The sequence below is a fragment of the Equus asinus genome, chromosome 8 (assembly GCF_041296235.1).
Source record: "Equus asinus isolate D_3611 breed Donkey chromosome 8, EquAss-T2T_v2, whole genome shotgun sequence".
Classification (NCBI taxonomy): Eukaryota; Metazoa; Chordata; class Mammalia; order Perissodactyla; family Equidae; genus Equus; species Equus asinus.
In genome coordinates, this window is record NC_091797.1 from 96,484,272 (window position 1) to 96,508,027 (window position 23,756).

Consider the following 23,756-nt stretch of genomic DNA (forward strand, 5'->3'; position numbering starts at 1 on the left):
GGTGAGCTTCATTCATCTGATGGGAAATGCGAATCTTCTCTTTAGTAGATGGAAGTGAGATACTGTTTCCCGTTTGGTTCACATAAAAGCAGCATTTTTCACCGATGATTCTAACAAGCTCCTTGCTAAACAGTAAGTGTGTCCTGGGCAGGTCGATTGTGGGGGACCACTGAGGCTAGGCTGTTAATCTCTGCCTGGAGTATTTTCAAAGTTTGCGCGGTGCTGTTGAACTCTTGTTCTATCACCATGGAGAGATTTCAGCTCGCCTTTTGCAGCTTGTAATTTCCAAAGCTGGGGAATAAGACTCTTGATGCTGAAAAGAACTTAGAGTTGTGATACACTAGGGGATTCTCTACCATTTCTCAACTGGCACGTTTATGTGTCACAATCTTATAAGCAAAAGAACACAAGTTTGCAATGTGGCTGGCATGTAGGGTGAAGTATCTGGTGACAGAAGGAGCCAGGTGTCCAAGTCCACATTGTCCTCACCAATTAGGTGTGAACTCTTTCTATACTTTGTTGCCACATAAAGTAAAAAGACCAATGTGGTTTACAGACAAGGTCAGACCTGAACCTGTAGTTTCCAGGGTCTGGAGTGTTCCATGACCTTTGCCACTGGTACTGTTAGTGCCTAAACATCTCCATTTTCCACGTGCTCCCGTCAATCTGGGGGAGCAGAACAGATGCAGAATAGCTGGTACAGGAGGCCTGCAGTCTGATTTGGGCAGCTATAAAGGCTGGTCCTGTCACCTGACCAAGTGAGTCAGAGTTTGGATCCAGCCCTATCTAGTTAGTGGTATTGAGCAGCTTAATCATGTGGGCCCCTGCAATACCCCAAGTTGGACAAGGGTGGCTCACAAGCCATCCAGAACATGTGGTGATTTGGCAAATGTTTGTGCCAAAGGGAATCATGTTAGAGTCACTTAGAGTTTATTTGAGAGGCTTAAAGATGCCACCTGTGGACTCAAACCACAGAATCTGATTGCAATATCGTCCTGCTGTGTCACTCAGGAAAGGTCTGGTGTCATGTTAACTTTAAATGCAAGGGGAATAAATTTTCACCTATTGTCTTTATCTGGGCAAGAGACAGTCCTGGAGCTTCTCTAGAGGCTTTCTGGGACCCACATGACTCACCAGGAGAAGAGGCAGAGTGACGTCTTCCTTGTCGTGGACACCATACCCTGTCGTTCATCCATCTTCCATTCTTAGTCCACCAGGTGTTCACATCAGCAGGAACAGAGACCAGTTCAGGTTCTTCTGTGCTCTCTAGCTGTTGACATAGCCAACAGTCAGACTGATTAGTTAGCGCGGCCAGGGTTTGGTAAACTGGCACAAAGTGGTGTTTGGTCTGTGCTTGACCTGGTGAGAAAGAGAGGCTTAGTGAGTACAACACACAGTTTGGCAAAGAGCCCAGAGTGGAAACTTAGAGAGGGGGAGTGGACAGATAGAGACCTGCACTCTCCAGTCAGCTTTCTAAATAAATGACTAAAAGGAATATATATACTCATTAATAGAAAAAAAGTGTGTGTGTGTGTGTGTGTAGAGGGAGTTTTAAAAGCAAAGGGGGAAAATAGGTGAAGGCAAGTTTTCTTGATCCATGATCTTATGAAAAGCTGTCTACTTTGTGAGGCCGGCAGCTTCTGGGACCCTCAATTGGCCCTAGAAATCCTTAGTTTAAGGTCACCTGTGGGGACTGTCTCCCAGTTGTCCTGAGAGTGATGTTCTGGGTCTATTTTGGCGTGGTTTACAAGGTCCAGGAAGATTTAACCTTTATTTTGGCAGTGTTGGTGGTCAGTAGGACTTCATAAAGTGCTTCCCAGCGAGGTGACAGCACATTTTTTCTTCTAAAGACCTTGATGTACACCTGATTTCCTGGCCCAAAGGCCGACAGGTCTTGTCGGCAGGTGGGGGCCACGCCTCTTTTACCTGTTGATGATATGCTTCAAGTAGACTAGTTAATTTCTGTCTATAGGTAGTCATAGCATCAAATAATTCACTTAATATTCACTTAATCCTAGAATTGAGGGCTTAGAGATGTCAGTAGGCATTGGGCATCCAAAAACTATTGCAAGCAGAGTCAATCCATGCCCTATTTGGAGTATTCTGGATCCTCAGGAGAGCCAAGGGCAGAACTTCTGGCCATTGAAGTCCAATTTCTTGACAGAGCTTCCTAAAGTCCTTTCGGTGTCTAGATTTTTGCGTTCCACTTGCCCTGATGATTGAGGATGATGTGGGGTGTGAAATTTTAATGAGTGCCCCAGAGTTTCTTCAAGCAAGTGGTTACCTTTGCTGCACAGTGAGCTCCTTGCTCTGCTTCAATCCGTAAAGGAAGCCAGAACAAGGGACAACTGCAGTTGTTAATTTCCATCCCACTGTTGTGGCCTCTGCATGTCTAGTCGGATAGCACTCAGTGCATCCACTAACCACGCAGACAATGACCAAACAGTGAGAACAGCCTTAAGCTGGGGCAAGGCTGTAAAGCCCATTTGGAGTGCCGCACGGGGCAGTGCAGGCCTGGGAGGACTTCCTGTGGTACACGGATTTCTCCAGAAACTTGGTGAGATTGGCAAGTGGTGCACTGGGAAACAATTGGGTCAGAGATTTTGTGAATGCCAGGGAATACCAATTGTTCTTACTTCCTTGACTATCCCCCATCTGCACATATGTCCCATTTGGAGGGAGATAAGTGCCAGCCAAAGAGTCAAAGGAAAAGGAGCTACAGGAAGTCCCTTTGGCCCAGTGTCTAATCCATCTGATCCTTGTTTGGTGCTATTTTGTATCCAATTGTCTTTTTCAGATTGTGGGACTTTTGCCTGAGAGTTAATAACATGAGTCAGGGATAAAGGTAGGTTTAAAAATTGGGTGGAGAAGGGACAAGGGGGTCCATGGTGAGCTGCACATTTAGCAGCTCTGTCAGCCTGTTGTTTCCTGAAGGTTTGACATCAGTCTCCTGAGTGTGGACTGACCAGGGAACAATGGCACTTTGCCAAGGGAGGTGAACAGCTTGAAATAGGGCAGCAATCGAGTGTCCGTTAGCAATGGGTGTTCTTACAGAAGTTAAGACTCCAGGGGATTTCCAAATTGAGCCCACAGCATGGCAGACTCCAAAAGCGTATGTGGAATCCGTGTGAAGAGTGGCAGTTTTCCCTTGTGCTCATGTGCAGGTTCTAATGAGAGCTCTGATCCAGCAGCTTGGGTGATTTTACAGTGGGCAAGGAACAAGCTTTGAGCATTTCATGTGGGGAAACTGTGGCATAACCAATTATTACCTTTCCCTGGAAACTCCATGTACAGGAGCCATCACAAAACAGAAGCAAGCCTGGGATTTATAAAGGGATGTCCAAGAGATCCTCTCATGGCTTTGAGACCATTTCTATAGTTGCAGGGCAATCATATGGGATGGAGTGGGGCTCTCCATCATCAGGGAGGGGTAATAAGGTAGCTGGACTCAAGGTATTACAGGATGTAGGATGATGGAAGGGTTAGTTAAAAGATCCTGCTCATAGGTGGTGTATGGCCCTGTAGAGAGGTGTTGTGTCCTTGGAAAAGAGCAAAAACAGCATGGGGAACACAGAGATGACTGGCAGAGTCTAATGTTAGACTACTGGCCATGTCAGGCCAGGTAGCAGCTGCAGCTACTGCACATAAGCAGGGGGCATACCCAATGCCACAGGGTCTAGCTGGCATGACAAATATACTATAGGACGACATGTCTGAGAGGCAAAAGACTGTCTTAGAATGTCTGTACCAATTCTGTTATTTTCATGGCAGTATAGATGAAAAGGTTTGTCAAAAGCAGGTAAGCCAAGAGCCGGGGTGTGGACAAAGCTAATTTTAAGGCTTCACAGGAGTTTCATGGCTCTGAAGGCCAGGAAATAGGCTATGGGGTGATGTCTGGGAGAAGAGCACACAGAGGGTTAGAAGGGCTACAGAATCAGGAATCCACTGGGGCAGTAACCAGCTGCCCCTAGATGGTTACGTAGCTGTTTCTTCATTTTGGGGAGAGGGGTGGACAAAGTGGACTCAAGGCATTTGGGGTGAGCTGTTGAATGCCTTGACATGGCTCCTGTCCTGAGTAGGTCCCAGTCGTCTGCACCCACTGAGGTTCAGATCTGGAGGCTTTATGGCCTGGAGCAGCTCGTGCCTTCAGGAGAGTGAGGGGTCTGTAAGGGCTCCCTGTTTACTCTGCTTACAGAGTAGAAGGTCATCCACATACTGAACAGGAGCGGAGCCTTGAGTGAAGGCTACAGAATCCATGTGGGCTGTAGGATTGGGGACAATATGAGGGGGACTCACAATATCCCTGAGGAAGGTGAGTCCACACGAATGGCCTCCCTTTAAATGTAAATGCAGAACAAACTTGTCAGTCAGGCTGCAGTGGGATTGGAAAGAGAGCTGAGCAAGGTCAACTCCTGTCACTCAGGCTGCACCAGCAGGAACCAAGCTCAGGATGACAGCTGGATCAGGGGCCAAGAATGCTGAGGAATACAAGACTTTATGGCTCTGAGGGCTTGTACAGATCTATGGATTTGGTTCCCATCTGAGTCAAACTTGCCTTCCCCTGACTGGAAAGATTGGAGTATTACAGGGGGAGGGAGTAAGAACTAGTCCACCCTGTTGCAGAAGGGGGTCTGTTAGAGGTTCAGTTCCTCACTCTGCATCTCTGGAGAGCAGGTATTGGGCTCCTGATGAACACAGTTTGTTCTTTTTCCAAGTAATGTGCACGGGTTCTGCACTCAGTAACAACCCTACTTTATTTGCATGTGTAGCCCAGAGACTAATGGGGACATCTTTTAAAGACTCATCCTCTTCAGAAGAATTTCAATCAGGATACCTTTCTAGCAAGGAAAGTAGGAGACTTGGGGTTTGGCCTGAGGGCAGGGAGGTGAAAATGCCTTTGTCATTACAATTTTTAGTGGCATTAAATTCACATAACAAACCTCTGCCAAAAAGTTTTGCTGGAGAGCAGTGGGAGACTAGAGAGGCAGGGTGAGTGTTAAGGGGCCTAAAGATGTGGGAGTGGCTGGGATCTGGGCATAAAATAGGCTGCCCAGAGACTCCGACAGCTTGCACAGAATCAGAGGGGAAGGCTAGAGATAAACCCTCTGAAGGGATAGGAGAGAAAGTGTCCCTTAAGAAAACCAGTTCCCCATCCTCTATTTTAAGTTTAATGGTGGCTCGGGGGAGCGACCGAGGATCAGCTGACCCCATCATTTAAGGGGGAAATGTCCCTCAGGAGGAGAAAAGTGAGCCTTCTGGGGCTGCTGGGGCCAAGGCGGGTATTTTTTAACTTTCCCTCCTCTTAAGAGCAGGACAACCTCTTCCAAGTGCCCTGGTTTCCTGCAAGACCTGCAAGTGTCTGGAGGCGAATAGGGAGCCCTCTGAGTGGGCTTCAGTTTCCTCTCACAGTCATATTTCTCCTTCTCTAAAGATTCAAGTTGTAAAGCCAGAAGAGTTGCTCTTTGTTCTTTTGCTTTCCTGCTGACTGTTTTCAAAGAACTGTGTCGCAGCCTCCATTATTACACTTAATGGCTGCCCTGACCAACTAACCACACTATTTGCAATTTGTTTTTTTAAATCAGGAAGAAAATTTCCTACTAGAGCAGAAATTGGGAGATTCCTGTGCTCTGGGGCTTCTGGGTTTAACGCACTGAGCCTTTGAAAAGTTTGTATGAAATGTTCAACAAAGGCTTTTGGATGTTGCTGTCGACGAAAATAACCCATAACCAATCTATAAATGAAAATTTGGGTGAGTTTATTCTGAGCTAAAATGTGAGGACCATGGCCCAGGGCCTTTCTTTCCCAAGGAAGTGGGAAGAAGTGGGGTGCACAGAGTGGTGATATACCCCCAAACAGGACGTTTCACATAGGATTGAAACGTCCCTTTTACAATAGTCGCGAGACTGCTCTGGCAGCACAACCATTGATGGAAATAGCAGGTAGGTCTGCTGTCTTGGTGAACACAGCAGGATGGCAGGTCTGTTGTCTCCAGCTGGGTGGTCACAAGTGAGCACAGCAATCAGTTCCTAGCCTAAGGAAAGCTGCTTATCCTCAAGGAAATGCCAATGGGGGGTGGGGGGGAGTTGCACCTTTATCTTAAAGGTATTTGTTCTTGCCATAGGAAATGTTTAAAACAGATATACAATGCATAATCAATGGCCACGGTCAGGCCCTTTTGGAAAAAACAAAGTCAGGCTGAATTAGGTTTACACCAAATGGCTTCCTCATAGACTCCAATATATCCTACTGCTTGCCATTTCTATTTGTCATTGCCTTCATTCTGAGTGGTCAATTTTTGACCAATTAACTTTAGGAGGAAACAGCTCTAAAATGGCCCCTATTCACCCTTGAGTGTCAGCCTCGAGCAGAGCCCCTTCCTGGTCATTTGCAGGAGGGCCTGGGAGAGGGTCTGGCCCTCTATTTCCCCTGTGAGGGGGTTTCCTCCAGGGGGCCCCCTGGCCTGTCTGATAACTACAGTGTAATCCCGGGCTGGAAGAACCCCCTTAGCAGGCAGCCACGATCTCCGTGGGTGGGGTTATGAATAACCACTGACCTTTCTGAGTCCTCTCCAAATTTAGTGGGATCTTCTGACCATGGAGGCAGGAGAGGTTTATAATTTAATAGATGGGCTGTGCCCAGGGGACATGAGCTCTCTGCAGCGGAGGTCCAGGGCACATCCACAGTGGACCCTGCATGGACTGCCTGACGCTGGATCATATGGTAATTCTATTTTTAGTTTTTTGAGGAATCTCCATACTGTTTTCCATAGTGGCTGCACCAGTTTGAATTCCCTCTAGCAGTGTAAGAGTGTTTCCTTTTCTCCACATCCTCTCCAACATTTGTTGTTTTTGGTCTTGGTAATTACAGACATTCTGACTGGTGTAGGGTGATATCTCATTGTAGTTTTGATTTGCATTTCCCCAAGATTAGTGATGTTGAGCATCTTTTCATGTGCCTGTTGGCCATCCGTATATCTTCCTTTGAAAAATGTCTGTTCATATCCTTTGCCTGTTTTTTTGATCAGGTTGTTTGTTTTTGTTGTTGTTGTTGAGTTGTGTGAGTTCTTTATCTACTTTGGATATCAACCCCTTGTCTGATAAATGACTTGCAAATATCTTCTCCCATATTGGTAGGTTTTATTTCCATTGTGTTGATGGTTTCCTTTGCTTTGTAGAAGGTTTTTAGTCTGATGTAGCTCCTTTTGTTAACTTTTTCTTTTGTTTCCCTTACCCAAGTAGACATGGTATTCGAAAAGATGTGGCTAACACCAATGCCAAAGAGTGTATTGCCTATATTTTCTTCTAGGAGTTTTATGGTTTCAGTTCTTACATTCAAATCTTTAATCCATTTGGAGTTAATTTTTGTGTATGGTGCAAGATAATGTTCTACTTTCATTCTTTTGCATGTGTCTGTCCAGTTTTCCCAACATCATTTATTGAAGAGACTTTCCTTTCTCCACTGTATGTTCTTGGCTCCTTTGTCAAAGATAAACTGTCCATAGACGTGTGGTTTTATTTCTGGGCTTTCAATTCTGGTCCATTGATCTGTTTGTCTGTTTTTGTACCAGTACCATGCTGTTATGATTACTATAGCTTTGTAGTATGTTTTGAAGTCAGGGATTGTGATGCCTCCAGTTTTGGTCTTTTTTCTCAGGATTGCTTTGGCTATTTGGGGTCTTTTTTGTTCCATGTAAATTTTTGGATTCTTCCTTCTATTTCTGTGAAGAATGTCATTGGGATTCTGATTAGGATCTCGTTGAATCTGTAGATTGCTTTAGGTAGTATGGACATTTTGACTATGTTTATTCTTCCAATCCATGAGCATGGAATATCTTTCTATCTCTTTATGTCATCATCGATTTCTTTCAATAATGACTTATAGCTTTTAGTGTACAGGTCTTTCACCTCTTTGGTTAAATTTGTTCCTCAGTATTTTATTCTTTCTGTTGTGATTGTAAATGAGATTGTATTCTTGGTTTCTTTTTCTGCTAGTTCATTGTTAGTGTATAGGAATGCAACTGATTTTTTTAAAGTGATTTTGTACCCTGCAACTTTGCTGGAAGTACTCTGTACTTGTGATTGGTCTGTTCAGATTCTCTGTTTCTTATTGATTCAGTTTTGGGAGGTTGTATGAGTCTAGGAATTCATCCATTTCTTCTAGGTTATTGAACTTGTGGGCATATAGATTTTCATAGTATTTTCTTATAATCCTTTGTATTCCTGAAGCATCTGTTGTTATTTCTCCTCTTTCATTTCTAATTTTATTTATTTGAGCCTTCTCTTTTTTTTCTTGGTGAGTCTGGCTAAGGATTTGTCAATTTTATTTATCTTCTCAAAGAATGAGCTCTTAGTTTCACTGATCATTTTTACTGTTTTTTAAGTCTCTATTTCATGTATTTCTGCTTTGATTTTTATTATTTCCCTTCTTCTGCTGACTTTGGGCTTTGTTTGTTATTCTTTTTCTAGCTGTGTTAGGTGCATTTTAAGATTACTTATTTGAGATTTTTCTTGCTTGTTGAGGTGGGCCTGTGTTGCTATGAATTTCCCTCTTATGATCGCTTTTGCAGCATCCCATAAAAGTTATTATGTTGTATTTTCATTTTCGTTTGTCTCCAGGTATTTTTAAATTTCCTCTTTGATTTCTTCAATGATCCATTTGTTGTTCAATAGCACGTTGTTTAGTCTCCATATATCTCTGACTTTCCCAGTTTTGTTCTTGTGGTTGATTTCTAGCTTCAGAGCATTGTGATCAGAAAAGATGGTTGGGATGATCTCAATCTTCTTGAATTTGTTGAGGCTTACCTTGTTACCCAACATGTGGTCTATCTTTGAGAATGTGCCATGGGCACTTGAGAAGAATGTTATTCTGCTGTTTTGGGATGGAATGCTCTATATATGTCTATTAAGTCCATCTGGTCAAGTGTTTCATTTAAATCTATTTCCTTGTTGACTTTTTGTCTGGATGATCTGTCCATTGAAGTACGTGGGGTGTTGAGGTCCCCTACTATTATTGTGTTGCTGTTAATTTCTCCCTTTAGGTCTGTTAATAATTACTTTATGTACTTTGATGCCCCTGTGTTAGGTGCATATATATTAATATGTGTTTTATCATTATATACTGCCCCTCTTTGTCTCTTATTGTCTTTTTTAAATCGAAGTCTGCTTTGTCCGCTAAAACTATGGCAACATCTACCTTCTTTCATTGGCCTTTAGCTTGAAGTATTGTCTTCCATCCCTTCACTCTAAGCCTATGTTTGTCTTTGAAGCTGAAGTGCATTTCCTGGAGGGAGCATATTGTTGGGCCTTTTTTTTTTTTTTGAGGAAGATTAGCCCTGAGCTAACATCTGCCACCAATCCTCCTCTTTTTGCTGAGGAAGACTGGCTCTGAGCTAACATTTGAGCCCATCTTCCTCTACTTTATATGTGGGATGCCTACCACAGCATGGCTTGCCAAACAGTGCCATGTCTGCCCCCAGGATCTGAAGTGGCAAACCCCAGCCCACCAAAGCAGAACATGCGAACTTAACCACTGTGCACCAGGCTGGCCCCTGTTGGGTCTCGTTTTATAATCCATCCAGCTACTCTGTGCCTTTTGAGTAGAGAGTTCAACCCACTTACATTTCAAGAGATTATTGTTGTATGAGGGCTTAATGCTGCCATTTTATCTCTTGTGTTCTGGTTGTTCTATGTTTCCACTCTTTCTCTTCCTTTGTATTTCTTTTTAAAAAAATATTGGCAGCTGAGCTAACAACTGTTGCCAATCTTTTTTTTTTTTTCTGCTTTTGCTCCCCAAATACCCCCAGTACGTAGTTGTATATTTTAGTTGTGGGTTCTTCTAGTTGTGGCATGTGGGATGCCGCCTCAGCATGGCCTTATGAGTGGTGCCATGTCTGCACCCAGGATCCAAACCAGTGAAACCCTGGGCCGCCGAAGTGGAGCACGTGAACTTAACCACATGGACACAGGGCTGCTCTCCCTTTGTATTTCTGACTGCTATTTCATTTTGTTGGTTTTTGAGAGGGATTTCTCAGTTCTCTATCTTTTTTTGAATTGTGGCTCTGCTCTGATTTTTTGTTTAGTGTTTACGATGTGGATTGTATGACAGATATTGGAGATGAGATAGTGCATTTTCCTATAGCCTCTCACCTCCATTAGCCTAACCAGGTTCCTTCCCTTTCCGCTCCCCTCTGAGTCATGGGTTACACCTTGTTCTGTTTTTGACTTCCTGAGGTTGTGGCTGAGTTGAAGTGTGCATTGTTACTTTTGATGCTTTCTTTCCCTTTCTCTTTTAAGTTGTAACTGAGTCTTTGCCTCCCTGTTCTGGTGGAGAGTTGCAGGCTTCTCATCACGTCTGTTTATTTATTTTCTTGCTCAGAGCTTTGTAGACCTTTCTCTTTTTGTTGCCAGTATGAGGGCATCTTTAATTATTTCTTGTAGCGGAGGACTGTGGTGAAATCCTCCCTCAGCTTTTGTTTATCTGAGAAAGGTTCTATTGCTCCATCGTATCTGAAGGAAAATTTCACTGGATAGAGTATTCTTGGCTGAAAGTTTTTGTCTTTCAGTGTTTTGAATATATCATTCCATTCTCTCACAGCCTGTAGGGTTCCTGCAGAGAAATCTGCTGAAGGCCTGGTAGGGTTTCCTTTGTAGGTTATTTTCTTCTGCCTTGCTGCTCCTAATATTCTTTGCTTATCCCAAAGTTTTGACATTTTTACTATTATATGCTTGGAGAGGATCTTTTAGCATTGATGAAGTTGGGCATTCGATTAGCTTCATTTATTTGTAAATCAGAAACCATCCTCATACTTGGGGAGTTCTCAGCAATTATTTCTTGGAACAGGCTCTCTGCTCATTTCTCCCTCTCTTCTTCCTCTGGAATACCTATAATCCTTATGTTGCTTTTCCTAATTGAGCTGAATATTTCTCAGAGAATTCCTTCATTTTTTGTAAAATCTTAGTTCTGTCTCTTCCTCCACCTGTAGAATTTTTACATTTTTATCCTCAAGAAGACTATTTCTTCCATAAGATCAATTCTATTTCTTAATGATTCTAGACTATTATTTATTTCATTAATTGTGTTTTTCATATCCAGAATTTCTGCTTGATTTTTTTTGTAGTTTCAATCTCTTTGGTGAAGAGATTCATTTTATTGCTGGGCTCCTGGAATTGTCTTTCTGTGTTTTCTTGTGAGTCATTGAGTTTCCTTTTGATGGCTATTTTGATTTCTGTCGTTTAGGTTGTGTATTTCTGTGTCTTCAGTGTCAGTTTCTGGCGAGTTGTCATTTTCCTTCTGGTCTGAACTGTTGCTGAAGTTTCTCATGCTGTTTGCTGAACTAATCTTTTGCTGGGGCATTTGTGGTATTCTTAGGATGCAGATTCCCCCTGCTACCGCTAGGGGGGAGCAGGAGCAGGGTTTCTGGCCCCACCCCGACTGCTGGAAGCTGCGGGGGTATTATGAGCACTTACCCCAGCCTGGGTGCCTTCAGGCACTTGTGTGGACTGTGCTTGTCAGGTGGGTCTTCCTCGCTAGGCTAAAGTCACTTTTTGGCACGTCAGGGGTGCTCTGAGCTCCCCCTCCCTGCCAGAAAGTGATCACCAGTGGGCTCAAACCTGCCGCACCTATTGCCACAGCCCCCTGGACCCATCCCCTCTTTGGGAGTGCAGCTGCACTGTGAGCGCTCACACATGCCTGGGCTGTGTTTGCCCGAGCACAGAAATCTGCTGAGGTCCCTGTTTACGATCCTCAGTCCACAGGCCTCTGTGCTCTCCTCTTCCTCACTGGGATCTGTGCTATTGCTGCTCCTTGATGGCCCTGGGGCACAGTGGGGCCCCCTTCCCCACCAGGAGAGTGAACGCAAATGTGTTCGAAGCTGCCGTACCTTTTACCGAGCCGCCCAGACCTGTCCTCACTTTGGGAGCACAGCTGCACTGTGAGCGCTGGTGCACGCCTGGGAAGTGTGTGCCTCAGCGCGGAAATCTGCTGAGGCCCCTGTTTATGCTCCGCAGTCCGAAGTCCGCAGTTCTTGGTGGGCGGAGCTTCCTTGCTGGGACCAGAGCTATGGCTGCTCCTTTACAGTACAGGGGCATGGTGGGTTCTCTCTTTGCGCAGGGAGAGGGACCATGAACGCAGGCTAAGGGTTACCACCTTCTCCTCTTATGGTCGCCCTGCTGCGTGTTCCCACTTTCTGGGAGCTTGCAGTGGGTTGCAAAGTGTTCATGTGCGTGCACCGCACTACTGAGGGAGAGCAGGGCATGCTCACCTGTCTCTGCCACTTCCCCGGTGACCAGTCCATCCACCCACAGATGTATAGCTGTGTCTCTCAGGCATCCTGTTGTTCTGTGTGGGCTTCCTCCAGTGGTCAGTGAATGTCCGTTTCATTGTAGTTCAAAAGGTGGAGAGACAAAGGGAACAGCTCACTCCATCATGTTGCTGACATCACCAAGTGGAAACTTTACTGAGGTTGGCAGCTGACCTGTTGTCATCTACCCTGTTCCTTGACCAACTTATCCTATCATGGGAGTCTTCTTGAGGCAGCAACCCAGATCCACCAATATTGTGTTCATTTGGCTTCCAAGATGTACCTTAGCAACAGCTTTTACCTCATGTGCATGTGAACCCACAGCAAACTTTGTGTATATAGATGCTGGTCTGCTGAGACCACAAACTCACCAGCCTGTGGCGCTGGCCTGGACAGCAGGCTTATAAGGCCTATGCCTGCATCCTGCCCTATGTTATTTCTTTCTTGTAACATTTGACACTAAACACAGAGACAAAAAGAAAAAACACAGTGACCATCTCTGGGAGGGAAAGGACCAACAAAGCCAGCAGTACTGCACCAAATTTACCAGAGTCACTAAAAAGCACAGGAAACTAGTTTCCAAAATAATTCCTTCTGCCAATCCAAACCTAGAAAGAGAGAAAGATATGCTCACCACCTGCTTCCACTAGACCTGGCAGACAGAGATTCCAGGAAGCTGACATGGTCAGAATCTTTCCTCTTGCCGGCCTTCACCAGGTGACCCAGGGTGTCCTCCTCTGCCACCATTCTAGGGAGGAAGCAGTCCTTACAGCCAGAAAGGGCAGCTTGCCAGCCAGTGGGGTTCCTGCCAGCTGTGCCAAAGCTGCAGGGGAAGAAGAAGAATCCCCCACTTTTCCCCTTCTGGTTCTCAGGGCTGGTCAAATAATTAAAATGACATGAGGCAGCTTAGCAGGAGAAAATCAAGCTAAGTTTAATACGTGTACACAGGAATTCACATGAGCAGGAAGAATTCCAAAGGCAGTCAAGCAAATGAGGTGCATATGTTTTTCTGGACTCAGGAGAGGGAGATAGAGGTCTGAGATTTCAAAGGGGGAGAAGGCAACTTACAGGAAGATGAAAAATGTTCACATGTGGTAAATGAATGTTTGCATTGTCCCATCTACAGACCATGGGACCCAAAAGAGATCTTTTGCAACAGTGACCCTAGCTAGATGTCTACCATCCCCAGAATTATCAATGGTCAGAGCTTCCTCCTAGGGCAGGCCCTATTATCTTAAATTCTTTTAGGCAATTTGGGGGAAGGGCAAATGTTCTTCCAGAATCTTCTGACCCTTGATTGTCCTCAGCTTAAAATAGTTCACACACCAGAGTGACATATCTTGGGCAGCTTGTCCTGAACATCGTCAAAAGTTTGTGGCAACCCTGCATCAAGTCTATGGGAGCTCTTATTCTAACAGCATTTACTCGCTTTGTGTCTTTGTGTCATATTTTAACAATTCTCACAACGTTTCAAACTTTTTCATTATTATTAATTTGTTATGTGATCTATCACTGATCTTTGATGTTAGTATTGTAATTGTTTGGGATTGCCACGAACTGTGCCCATGTAAGACAGCAAACTTAATAAATGTCGTGTGTTCTGACTGCCCCACCGACCAGCCATTCCCCCCTCTCTCTCCCTCTGCTCAGGCCTCCCTATTCCCTGAGACACAGCAGCATTGAAATGAGGCCGATTAGTAGCCCTATGGTGGCCTCTAAGTGTTCAAGTGACAGGAAGAGTCACACGTTTCTCACCTTGGATCAAAAGCTAGAAATGACTAAGCTTCATGAGGAAGGCATGTCCAAAGCCTGGATTAGCCAAAAGCCAGGCATCTTACAGCAAACAGCTAAGATCTGAATGCAAAGGAAAAGTTCTGGAAGGAAATTAAAAGTGCTACTCCAGTGAACACATAAAAGATAAAAGCAAAACAGCCTTATTGCTGATATGGAGAAAGTGTTAGCGGTCTGGATAGAAGAGCAAACCAGCCACAACATTCCCTTAAGCCAAGGCCTAATACAGAGCAAGACCCTAACTCTCCTCAATTCTATGAAGGCTGAGGGAGGTGATAAAGCTGCAGAAGAACAGGTCGAAGCCAGGAGAAGTTGATTCATGAGGTTTAAGGAAAGAAGCGTCTCCATAACATGAAAAGTGCAAGGGGGAGCAGCAAGTGCTGATGTCCAAGCTGCAGCAAGTTCTCCAGAAGATACAGCTGAGATCATTAATGAAGGTGGCCACTCTAAACAGCAGATTTTCAATGCAGATGAAACAGCCTTATGTTGGAAGAAGATGCCATCTAGGACTTTCCTAGCTAGAGAAGAGAAGTCAGTGCCTGGCTTCAAATCTTCAAAGGACAGGCTGACTCTCTTGTTAGGGGTTAATCCAGGTAGTGACTTGAAGTTGAAGCTAATGCTCATTTACCATTCTAAAAATGCTAGGATCCTTAAGAATTATGCTAAATACTGTGACTGAGTTCTATAAATGGAACAACAAAGCCTCGATGACAGCTCATCTGTTTACAACATAGTTTACTGAATATTTTAGCCCTTTGAGACCTACTGCTCAGAAAAAAAGATTCCTCTCAAAATATTACTGCTCTTTGACAATGCATCTGGTCACCCGAGCTCTGATGGGGATGTACAATGAGATTGACGTTGTTGTTATGCCTGCTAACGCAACATCCATTCTGCAGGATCTGGGCAGTCATTTTGATCATGGATCAAGGAGTAATTTTGACTTTCAAGTCTTAATATTTAAGAAATACAATTCAGGGGCTGGCCCCATGGCCGAGTGGTTGAGTTTGTGTGCTCCAGTTCCAGTGGCCCAGGGTTCGGATCCTGCGCATGGACATGGCACCACATGTTAGGCCATGCTGGGGTGGCATCACACATGCCACAACTAAAAGGACCCACAACTAAAATACACAACTATGTACCGGGGGACTTTGGTGAGGAAAGAAAAAAAGATTGGCAACAGTTGTTAGCTCAGGTGCCAATCTTTAAAAAAAAAAAAAAAAAGAAAAAATGAAATACAATTCATAAGGCTCTAGCTGCCATAGATAGTGATTCCTCTGATGGATCTGGGCAAAGTAAATTGAAAACCTTCTGGAAATGGTTCACAATTCCACATGCTATTAAGAATATTCATGAACCATAGGAAGAGGTTGAAATATCAACATTAACAGGAGTTTGGAAGAAGTTGATTTCAACCCTCATGGATGACTTTGAGGGGTTCAAGACTTCAGTGGAGGAAGTAACTGCAGATGTGGTGAAAATAGCAAGAGAACTAGAATTAGAAGTGGAGCCTGAAGATGTGACTGAATTGCTGCAATCTCATGATCAAACTTTAATGGATGAGGAGTTTCTTCTCACGAATGAGAAAGGAAATGGTTTCTTGAGATGGAATCTACTCCTGGTGAAGATGCTGTGAAGACTGTGGAAATGACAACAAAGGGCTTAATTATTAGACAATTTAGTTGATAAAGCAGTGGCAGGTTTTGAGAGGATGGACCACAATTTTGAAAGAAGTTCTAGTGTGGCTAAATGCTATCAAACAGCACTGCATGCTACAGAAACATTGTTTGTGAAAGGAAGAGTCACTCAGAGTGTCAAATTTCATTGTTGGCTTATTGTAAGAAATTGCCACAGCCACTCCAACATTCCAGAAACACCACCCTGACCAGTCAGCAGCCATCAACATCCAGCAGGACTTTCCACCAGCGAAAAGGTTACAACTCACTCAAAGTTCAGAAGATGGTTGGCATTTTTTAAGCAATAAAGTATTTTTAATTAATGTATGTACTTTCTTTTTTAGACATAATGCTTTGCACACTTAATAGACTACAATATAATGTGAACACAACTTTTATGTGCACTGGGAAACCAAAAATTCATGTGACTCACTTTATTGTGATATTCATTCTATTGCAGTGGTCTGGAACCAAATCTGCAATATCTCCAAGGTATGCCTGTATAGTTTCCTGTCTTAGATTTAGGTTTCTGATCCATTCTGAGTTAATTTTTTCATGTGGTGTGAGGTGGGAGTCTGACTTCATTCATTTGCACGTGGAGATCCAGTGTTATAGCACAGTGTGTTGAGAAGACTGTTGGTTCCTCTGTTGAATGTTAAGGTTCTCTTGTTAAAAATCAATCGGCCATCAAAAGAATGAGAAGACAGGGGCTGGCCCCGTGGCTGAGTGGTTGAGTTCACGTGCTCCACTGCAGGTGGCCCGGTGTTTCGTTGGTTCGAATCCTGGGCGCGGACATGGCACTGCTCATCAAGCCACGCTGAGGCAGTGTCCCACATGCCACAACTAGAGGGACCCACAACGAAGAATATGCAACTATGTACTGGGGGGCTTTGGGGAGAAAAAGGAAAAATAAAATCTTAAAAAAAAAAAAGAATGAGAAGACAAGGCATAAACTAGGAAAAAATATTTGCAAAAGACATAGCTGATAAAGGATTGTTATCCAAAATATAGAAAGTACTCTTAAAAATCAACAATAAGAAAACCAACATCCCAATTAAAAATGGGCAAAGTTCTGAACAAACACCTCACCAAAGAAGACATTCATTTGGCAAATAAGCCTATGAAAGATGCTCCACATCCTATGTCATTTGGGAATTTCAAATGAAAACAACAGTGAGATACCACTAAATACCTGTTAGAATGCAAAAATCCAATTCACTGACAACAGCAAATGTTGCTGAGGATGCGGAGCAACAGGAATGCTGGTGGGAAGGCTACATGGCACGGCCATTTTGGAAGAAGGTTTGCAGTTTCTTACAAAAGCAAACATACTTTTACCATATGATTCAGCAACAAAACTCCTTGGCATTTCCCCAAATGGGTTGAAAACATGTCCACACAAAAATCTGCACATGGATGTTACAGGAGCTTTATTCATAATTGGCAAAACGTGGAAGCAACCAAGCCATCTTTCAGTAGGTGAATGGATAAATAAACTGTGGTCCACCCAGACAAGAAACATTACTCAGTGCTAAAAAGAAAAGTGCCATCCAGCCATGAGAAGACATAAAACAACCTTAAATGCATATTACTAAGTGAAAAAGGCCAATCTGAAAAGGCTACATAGTGTACAATTTGATTCCAACTATATGACTTCTAGAAAGTGAAATTGTGAAGACAGTGAGATCAGTGGTTGCCAGAGGTTAGTGGGGAGGGAGGGATGAAGAGGTGAAGCACAGAGGATTTTTAGGGCTTACTGTAATAGTGTGCACACGTCATTATACATTTGTCAAAACCCATGGAATGTCCAACACCAAGAGTAAGCGCTAATGTAAACAATGGACTGTAGGTGATACTGACGTGTCAACGCAGATTCATCAGTAATAACAAATGTACTGATCTGCTGGGGGATGTTGATAGTGGGGGATGGTGTGCATGTGTAGGGGCTTGGGTTGTATGAGAACTCCACCTTGTTTTATTCTTAAAAATAAATGGAAAGTCTATTTTTAAAAAATCAATTGTCCATAAATGTAGATTGGCCATGAATTTTAAAAAATTAACTAACCTTATTTTGGATTCTATTCCATTGATCTATATATGTCTATCCCTATGTCAGAAAAACATTGTCTTGATTCCTGTAGCTTTGTTTAGAAATCAGAAAGTGTAAGTTATCCACCTTTGTTCTTTGTCAAAATTGTTTTGGCTTCTCCGGGTCCCTTGTATCTGCAAATGAATTTTATAATAAACTTGACAATTTTTGCAAAATAGACAGTTGGGATCTTGCTAGGGATTGCACTGAATCTGCAGACCAATTTGGGGAGTATTGTCATCTTGACAATATGAAGCTTTCCAGTCCACGAACGTGGGATATCTTTCCACTTATTTAGGTCTTCTTTAATTTTTTTCAATGATGTGTAGTAGTTTTCAGTGTACAAGTTTTGCATTTCTTTTGTTAAATTTATTCTAATTATGCTTATACATAAACTTATTCTTTTTGATGCTGTGCAGGCAGAATTATTTTCTTAATTTCATTTCTGGATCATTCATTGTAGGTGTATAGAAATACAATTGATTTTTGTATATTGATCTGATGTCCTGCACCTTTGCTGAACCTGTTTATCAGTTCTAATATTTTTTGTGTGGATTCCTTAGTGTTTTGTCTACATAAGATCATGTCATCTGAGGCTAGAGATACTTTTACTTCTTCCTTTCCAATCTGGATTCCTTTTATTTCGTGTTCTCACCTAATTGCCATGGTCAGAGCCTCCAGTAAAATGTTGGATACAAGTGGTGAGAGGACATCCCGAGGTTGTTCCTGAGCAAAGGGAAAGCTTTCAGTCTCTCACCAGTGAGCACAGCAGCTGAGGTTTTCTCGTAGATGGTTATCATCAGTTTGAGGGTGGTCCCTTCTTTTCCAGGTTTGTTGACTGGCTTTTTTTGTCTCTGTTGAGAAAACAGTGTTGTTTTTGTCCTTTACTCTATTACTTTACTCTATTCGTCTGGCATACTACATTGATTGATTTTCATATTTGAAATCAACCTTGCATTCCTAGGATAAATACCGCCTGGTCTGTTTTATATGTTTCTGGATTCAATTTGTGGCTATTCAGTTGAGTAATTCTGCATCTACGCTGATGAAAATTGCTGGTCTGTAGTTTTCTTGTGATGTCTTTGTTGGGTTTGGTGTCAGGATGCTCCTGGCTGTGTAGGATGAGGTGGGAAGTGTTCTCTCTTCGTCTTCTATTTTTGGTGCTTTCTCTTCACTGCATCTCCATGTGTTGCTCTGTGTAACTGCCTTGCTTGCTGGGGTCCAGCACTTGGCCCAACCATGTCCCTGGAAGTTTAGTTTACTGTGTCGACCATGCTTGGCCATGAATATCCATTGGATGTGGTGCCTGTGAAGGGGGTGTGGTGAGAGCCCCTCTCTGGGTAGATGAAAAGTCAGTGCTCTGAAACCCTGCACTCCAGCTCTCAGGTGGCCATCGGTGAGGCCTTGGGGGAACTCCTATTACACAACTGCCCAGGCCTCTTGGTTGGAAATGCATTTTTCTGGGTTTCTGTGAAGGCATTTCAGAGCAAGGAACATCTGCTCAGTCATGTTGAGGCCACACAGGAGCGAGGTGCAGGAGGGGTCACCCCTGCAGGAAGTGGGAGCCCATCTGAGAAGCTCCTCAAGACAATGTCAGCCACATACCAGACGGGAGCAGGGGGCTGGCTAAGGCAGAGTGCTCCAAGTGGCACCATCTTGTCTGGGAGTCCACCACCCTGTCACCAGCCCACTGAGCCAGACAGCCTGCAGGTGCCCCTAACGTCCTATCCCACAAACCACATAGAAACCTGACAACATGGAGAGAGTTCTGGGGGAAGAGGATGACTATTTTGGTTTTGCTTTGCTTGGATGGATTGTCCTCATTTTGCTGTAGAGAAGTTCACACCCTGTCACACCAGCCTTTCCACTTTCAAAGGAGTGGGAAGAGCAGAAGGACAAAGACCCCTCAGCCCCAGGAATAAATAAGCCTGAGGGGGTTTGTGATGGTCATGTGATGAGACACATGATGTGTCCCCGTGATGCAGGGACTGGCATGGAGCAGATGCTCAGTCCATGACACCTCTCATGGATATCCATGTGTGGAGAACTGTGGTGAGGCTCCCCCAGGGTCCTCCATGCTTGACAGGTGCTCCTGGGCTGGGAGGGGCTGCCATTGGCATCTGAAGGGCCCTAGGGTGCCCCAAGCTGGAGGGCTGGAGGTCATCCCCAGGGGTCTGCCTGCCTCCTTTTAGGACACTGTCTGTAGCTAGAAGCTCGGAATAGCCAGCACGACTTCTGTCAATTCACAGAATACTCCCCAATGTGGGGCACTCCCTTGTCAGTGGATGAGGGTCGTCTACTACCATCTCATTGTGCCAGTGGCCAGGGACTGCCCAGGGCCTCTCAGCCACATTCAGAGCCTCATCTTACCAGCGTCTTGCTTGACTCCCGCAGCCCCAACACCTCCTAGGGTCAAAAGGCCTGGTTGGTGCCCAGCTGGTGGAGTCTGTGTGTTGGGATGAAGGATCAAGGAGGGCGTCTGCAGCAGTGGAAAGCAGGTGGGCTCCAGACCCCACCCAGACCAGGACCTTAACCTCCACCTGCCTCCCAAGGCCACCCTGGTGGCCTGGGCTAGTCACTTACCTGGTGACCAGGGCTTCCTCATCTGTGAATTGAGCACACTCATAGGGCTTCCCTAGAACCTGAGAGTCTTGTCTTGACCGTGTGAGGTGTGGGCAGGGTGGGCTGAGTGAGTGTGTGATGACGAGGCAGGGCCCAGGGCTGGAGCTTGCGCCCAGGGGTGGAGGCCACTGAAGCACACATAGTGGTGGTGGCAATAGCAGGTGAGTCACAGCAAGTCCTGTGGGGCTGCCTCAGACAGGAGAGGAGTTGAAGGCTCCTTCCTGGGGACAAGGGTGAAATGGAAGTGACTTTGGCAGGGTTGCGGTGGTGGCACATCGTGTTGAGAGGTGGGGCCTTGGCTTCAGGCAGAGGTCCAAGGATGGCCCCAATCCCAGCAGGGTGAGCTGATGCACCAGTCTGGGGGTGCTGAGGGTGGGGGGTAAAATTCACTGTCCCAGGCCAGGTGGCCACTTGGGCTATGACCAAGGCCACAGAGCCGCTCCTGTTGTTGGTCCTGGAGGCCTGGCCCAGTTAGCGGGAGACCTCAGGTTTCCACCCTGCTGGGATCCAAGACCACTGGAGTGCTTCCTAACCAGGCTCCCTGGGGCTGCTCCCTCCCCACCCTTAGGGACCCTCCCAAACACCCAGTCCCTTGCCCAGGAGGCAGGCTGAAGGGATCCCCACGCTTCCCTGTGGCCTCCTGCCCACCCTGCTGCCAGGCCCTGAGCCTGCCTCATCCAGCCCTCCAGCTGCCAGTGGTTCTAGGCTTGAGTCCCCAGGGCAGGGTCAGAGCGAGAACTGAAGCCTGGTCAGGACCTGTCTGGGCAACGTGTCACTCCTCTCTGACTTTTGTAGGTGCCGGCAGCTGGCTTGGTGCTCATCTCAGCTGCCCACGATGGCCTGGGGACTGCCCAGCACCGCCAGCCTGGCACGCTTCTGCCAGAAGCTGAACCGGCTGAAGACACTGGAGGAGCCCACCATGGAGACATTGCCACAGCGCCGCCTGACCACACTGCAGCTGACCCTGCTGGGTGTGGGTGGCACGGTAGGCATGGGTATCTATCTACTCGCTGGCACTATTGCCAAGGAGATAGCTGGCCCTGCGCTGCTCGTGTCCATTGGCGTGGCCGCCATGGCCGCCCTGCTGGCAACCTTATGCCATGCGGAGTTTGCAGTGCGTGTGCCCTGTGCTGGAATATTCTACCTATTCACCTACGTGTCCATGGGTGAGCTGTGGGCCTTCCTCATCGGCTGGAATGTGCTCTTTCAGTGCCTAATTGGTGGTGCTGTCATGGCCCGCGTCTGCAGCACCTACCTGGATGCCATCTTCAGCCATCGCATCCGCAGCTTCACTGTCACCCACGTGGGCATCTGGCAGGTGCCCTTCCTGGCCCAGTACCCAGACTTCTTGGCTGCTGGTATTGCAGTTTTGGCCTCCTTATTCATCTCCTGTGGAGGCCGTGTCTCTTCCTGGCTCAACTACACCTTCTCTGCCATCAACCTGGTCATCATCCTCTTCATCATCATCCTGGGGTTTGTCCTGGCCCGTCCGCACAACTGGAGCACTGAGGAGGGTGGCTTTGTGCCCTTTGGTTTCCCCGGCATCATGGCTGGTGCTGCCACCTGTTTCTATGCCTTGGAGGGTTTTGGTATCATTGCTGCCTCCAGCAAGGAGGCCCAGACACCAAAACGAGCTGTACCTATGGCCATCACCATCTCAGTTGGTGTAGTGGCTGGTGCCTACATCCTCGTCTGCACTGTGGTCACACTCATGGTGCCCTGGCACAGCCTGGACCCTGACTCAGCATTCGCAGATGCCTTCCACCAGCGGGGCTATAGCTGGGCGGGCTACTTCGTGGCAGCTGGCTCCATCTGTGGTAAGGGGCCTTTCCAGGAAAAGTGGGAGGGGACAGGGCAGTGGGCCCTGCCCTAAGCCTCCAGGAAGCACATCTCCTTCTGGGCCTGTGCTCCCAGTTGCATCCTGGGCCCAGGAAGGGGCTAATGATTAGACTCTGCACCGGGGCTTGTGGGGAGGGACCTACTCACTGCCCCTCCCAGTTGTACATAGAATGTCAGTTCTGAGCATGTGCTTCCAGATCCTTCCAGGCAGAGGGACTCAGCCCTCATCATATTCTCCAGTGGGTCTGTCACCTAAACTGGGCTGTCCCATTGCTGGGTGGTGAGGGGGAACAATCCAGCATCCACGTATATTCAGGCTCACTCTTAGAGCCCAGAAAAACTCATTCCCACTTTCTCAAGGGACCACCCATGTGCTGGCCCCCAGCAGCAGCACCTGGTAGGCCTGTGCATTATGCTGACCAGTCTCCCATCTTCTGTCACAGCCATGACCAGTGTCCTACTCAGAATTCTCCATTTCCTGCCAAAAACGACGTATGCCATGGCCACCGATGGGCTCTTCTTCCAGGTATTTGCCCACATGCAACCCTGGACCCAGGTGCCTGTGGTGAGCCTCCTGGTGTTCGGGGTCCTCATGGCTTTCCTGGCGCTGCTGCTAGACCTCCAGGCACTTGTCCAGTTCCTGTCCATTGGTGCACTGCTGGCCTATACATTTGTGGCCACCAGCATTATCATTCTACGCTTCCGAAAGGCCCCTCCATCCAGTTCTCAGGACTCAGGCAGCCCTGAGGGCACAGAGCAGGCCTCAGCCCCTGAGCCTGGGCAGCTGCGAGCCGCCCTGAGGCCCTACCTCCGCTTCCTGGGTGGGTGCAGGCCTGGAGCCACTGTGACTTGGGCCATCGGTGTCCTGGTGGCCTCAGCCATCACTCTGGACTTCGTGCTGGTCTTCCAGGACACGGCCCTGCACCTCCCACCCTGGGGCTACACCCTGCTGCTCCTGCTCAGCTCCACCACCTTTCTGCTTAGTCTCCTCGTCCTGGGGGCCCACCAGCAACAGCGCCAGCAGGACACCTTTCAGGTACTTCCTCCAGCCAGCACCCACCGCGCTCAGCCCAGCCAGCTCCCTTCACCCCTTCCTCCTCTGCCGTGGCAGGATGCACCGGGGCCGCAGGGTGGGGGAGGCCAGTACCGCACACCCCTCTTTCTGCATGGTGGGTGGGCCCTTGTCTCCGGAATCTCCAGAGGCAGAGAATGGCTCTGTGTGAACTCCTGAGAAATCAGGCCCTAGGCCAGCGGCCCTTCCCTGCAACCCAGCCCTGTCCTTGTCCCCTCAGGTTCCCATGGTGCCCCTGACTCCCGCCCTAAGCATCCTCCTCAACATCATCCTTATGCTGCACCTGAGCTATGTGGCCTGGCTGAGCTTCTCCATCTGGCTGCTGATCGGTGAGTGGAGGCCAAGCTGGGACCCCGAGGGGCTGCAGGA

At 46.4% G+C, this 23,756-nt stretch overlaps 1 protein-coding gene and 1 long non-coding RNA gene across 9 annotated transcripts in view; both read left to right on the forward strand.

Annotated features, from left to right (window-relative positions):
- LOC139045952 (uncharacterized) overlaps window positions 1–23,756 on the forward strand; it is a 305,429-nt gene that overhangs the window by 115,610 nt on the left and 166,063 nt on the right. The window lies entirely within an intron of this gene.
- The window catches only part of LOC139045951 (cationic amino acid transporter 4-like), a 51,720-nt gene that overhangs the window by 23,394 nt on the left and 4,570 nt on the right, over window positions 1–23,756 (forward strand). For 2 of the 4 annotated variants that reach the window (XM_070516492.1, XM_070516489.1), the window contains exons 2-4: window positions 21,272–22,293; window positions 22,759–23,351; window positions 23,608–23,716. In XM_070516492.1, the coding sequence (XP_070372593.1) occupies window positions 21,312–22,293; window positions 22,759–23,351; window positions 23,608–23,716 (1,684 nt within the window). In that variant the 5' untranslated portion in view covers window positions 21,272–21,311. Of the gene's footprint in view, window positions 1–2,797; window positions 2,846–20,248; window positions 20,353–21,271; window positions 22,294–22,758; window positions 23,352–23,607; window positions 23,717–23,756 lie in introns of all 4 variants that reach the window. The other 2 variants (XM_070516491.1, XM_070516490.1) reach the window with 2 other exon arrangements.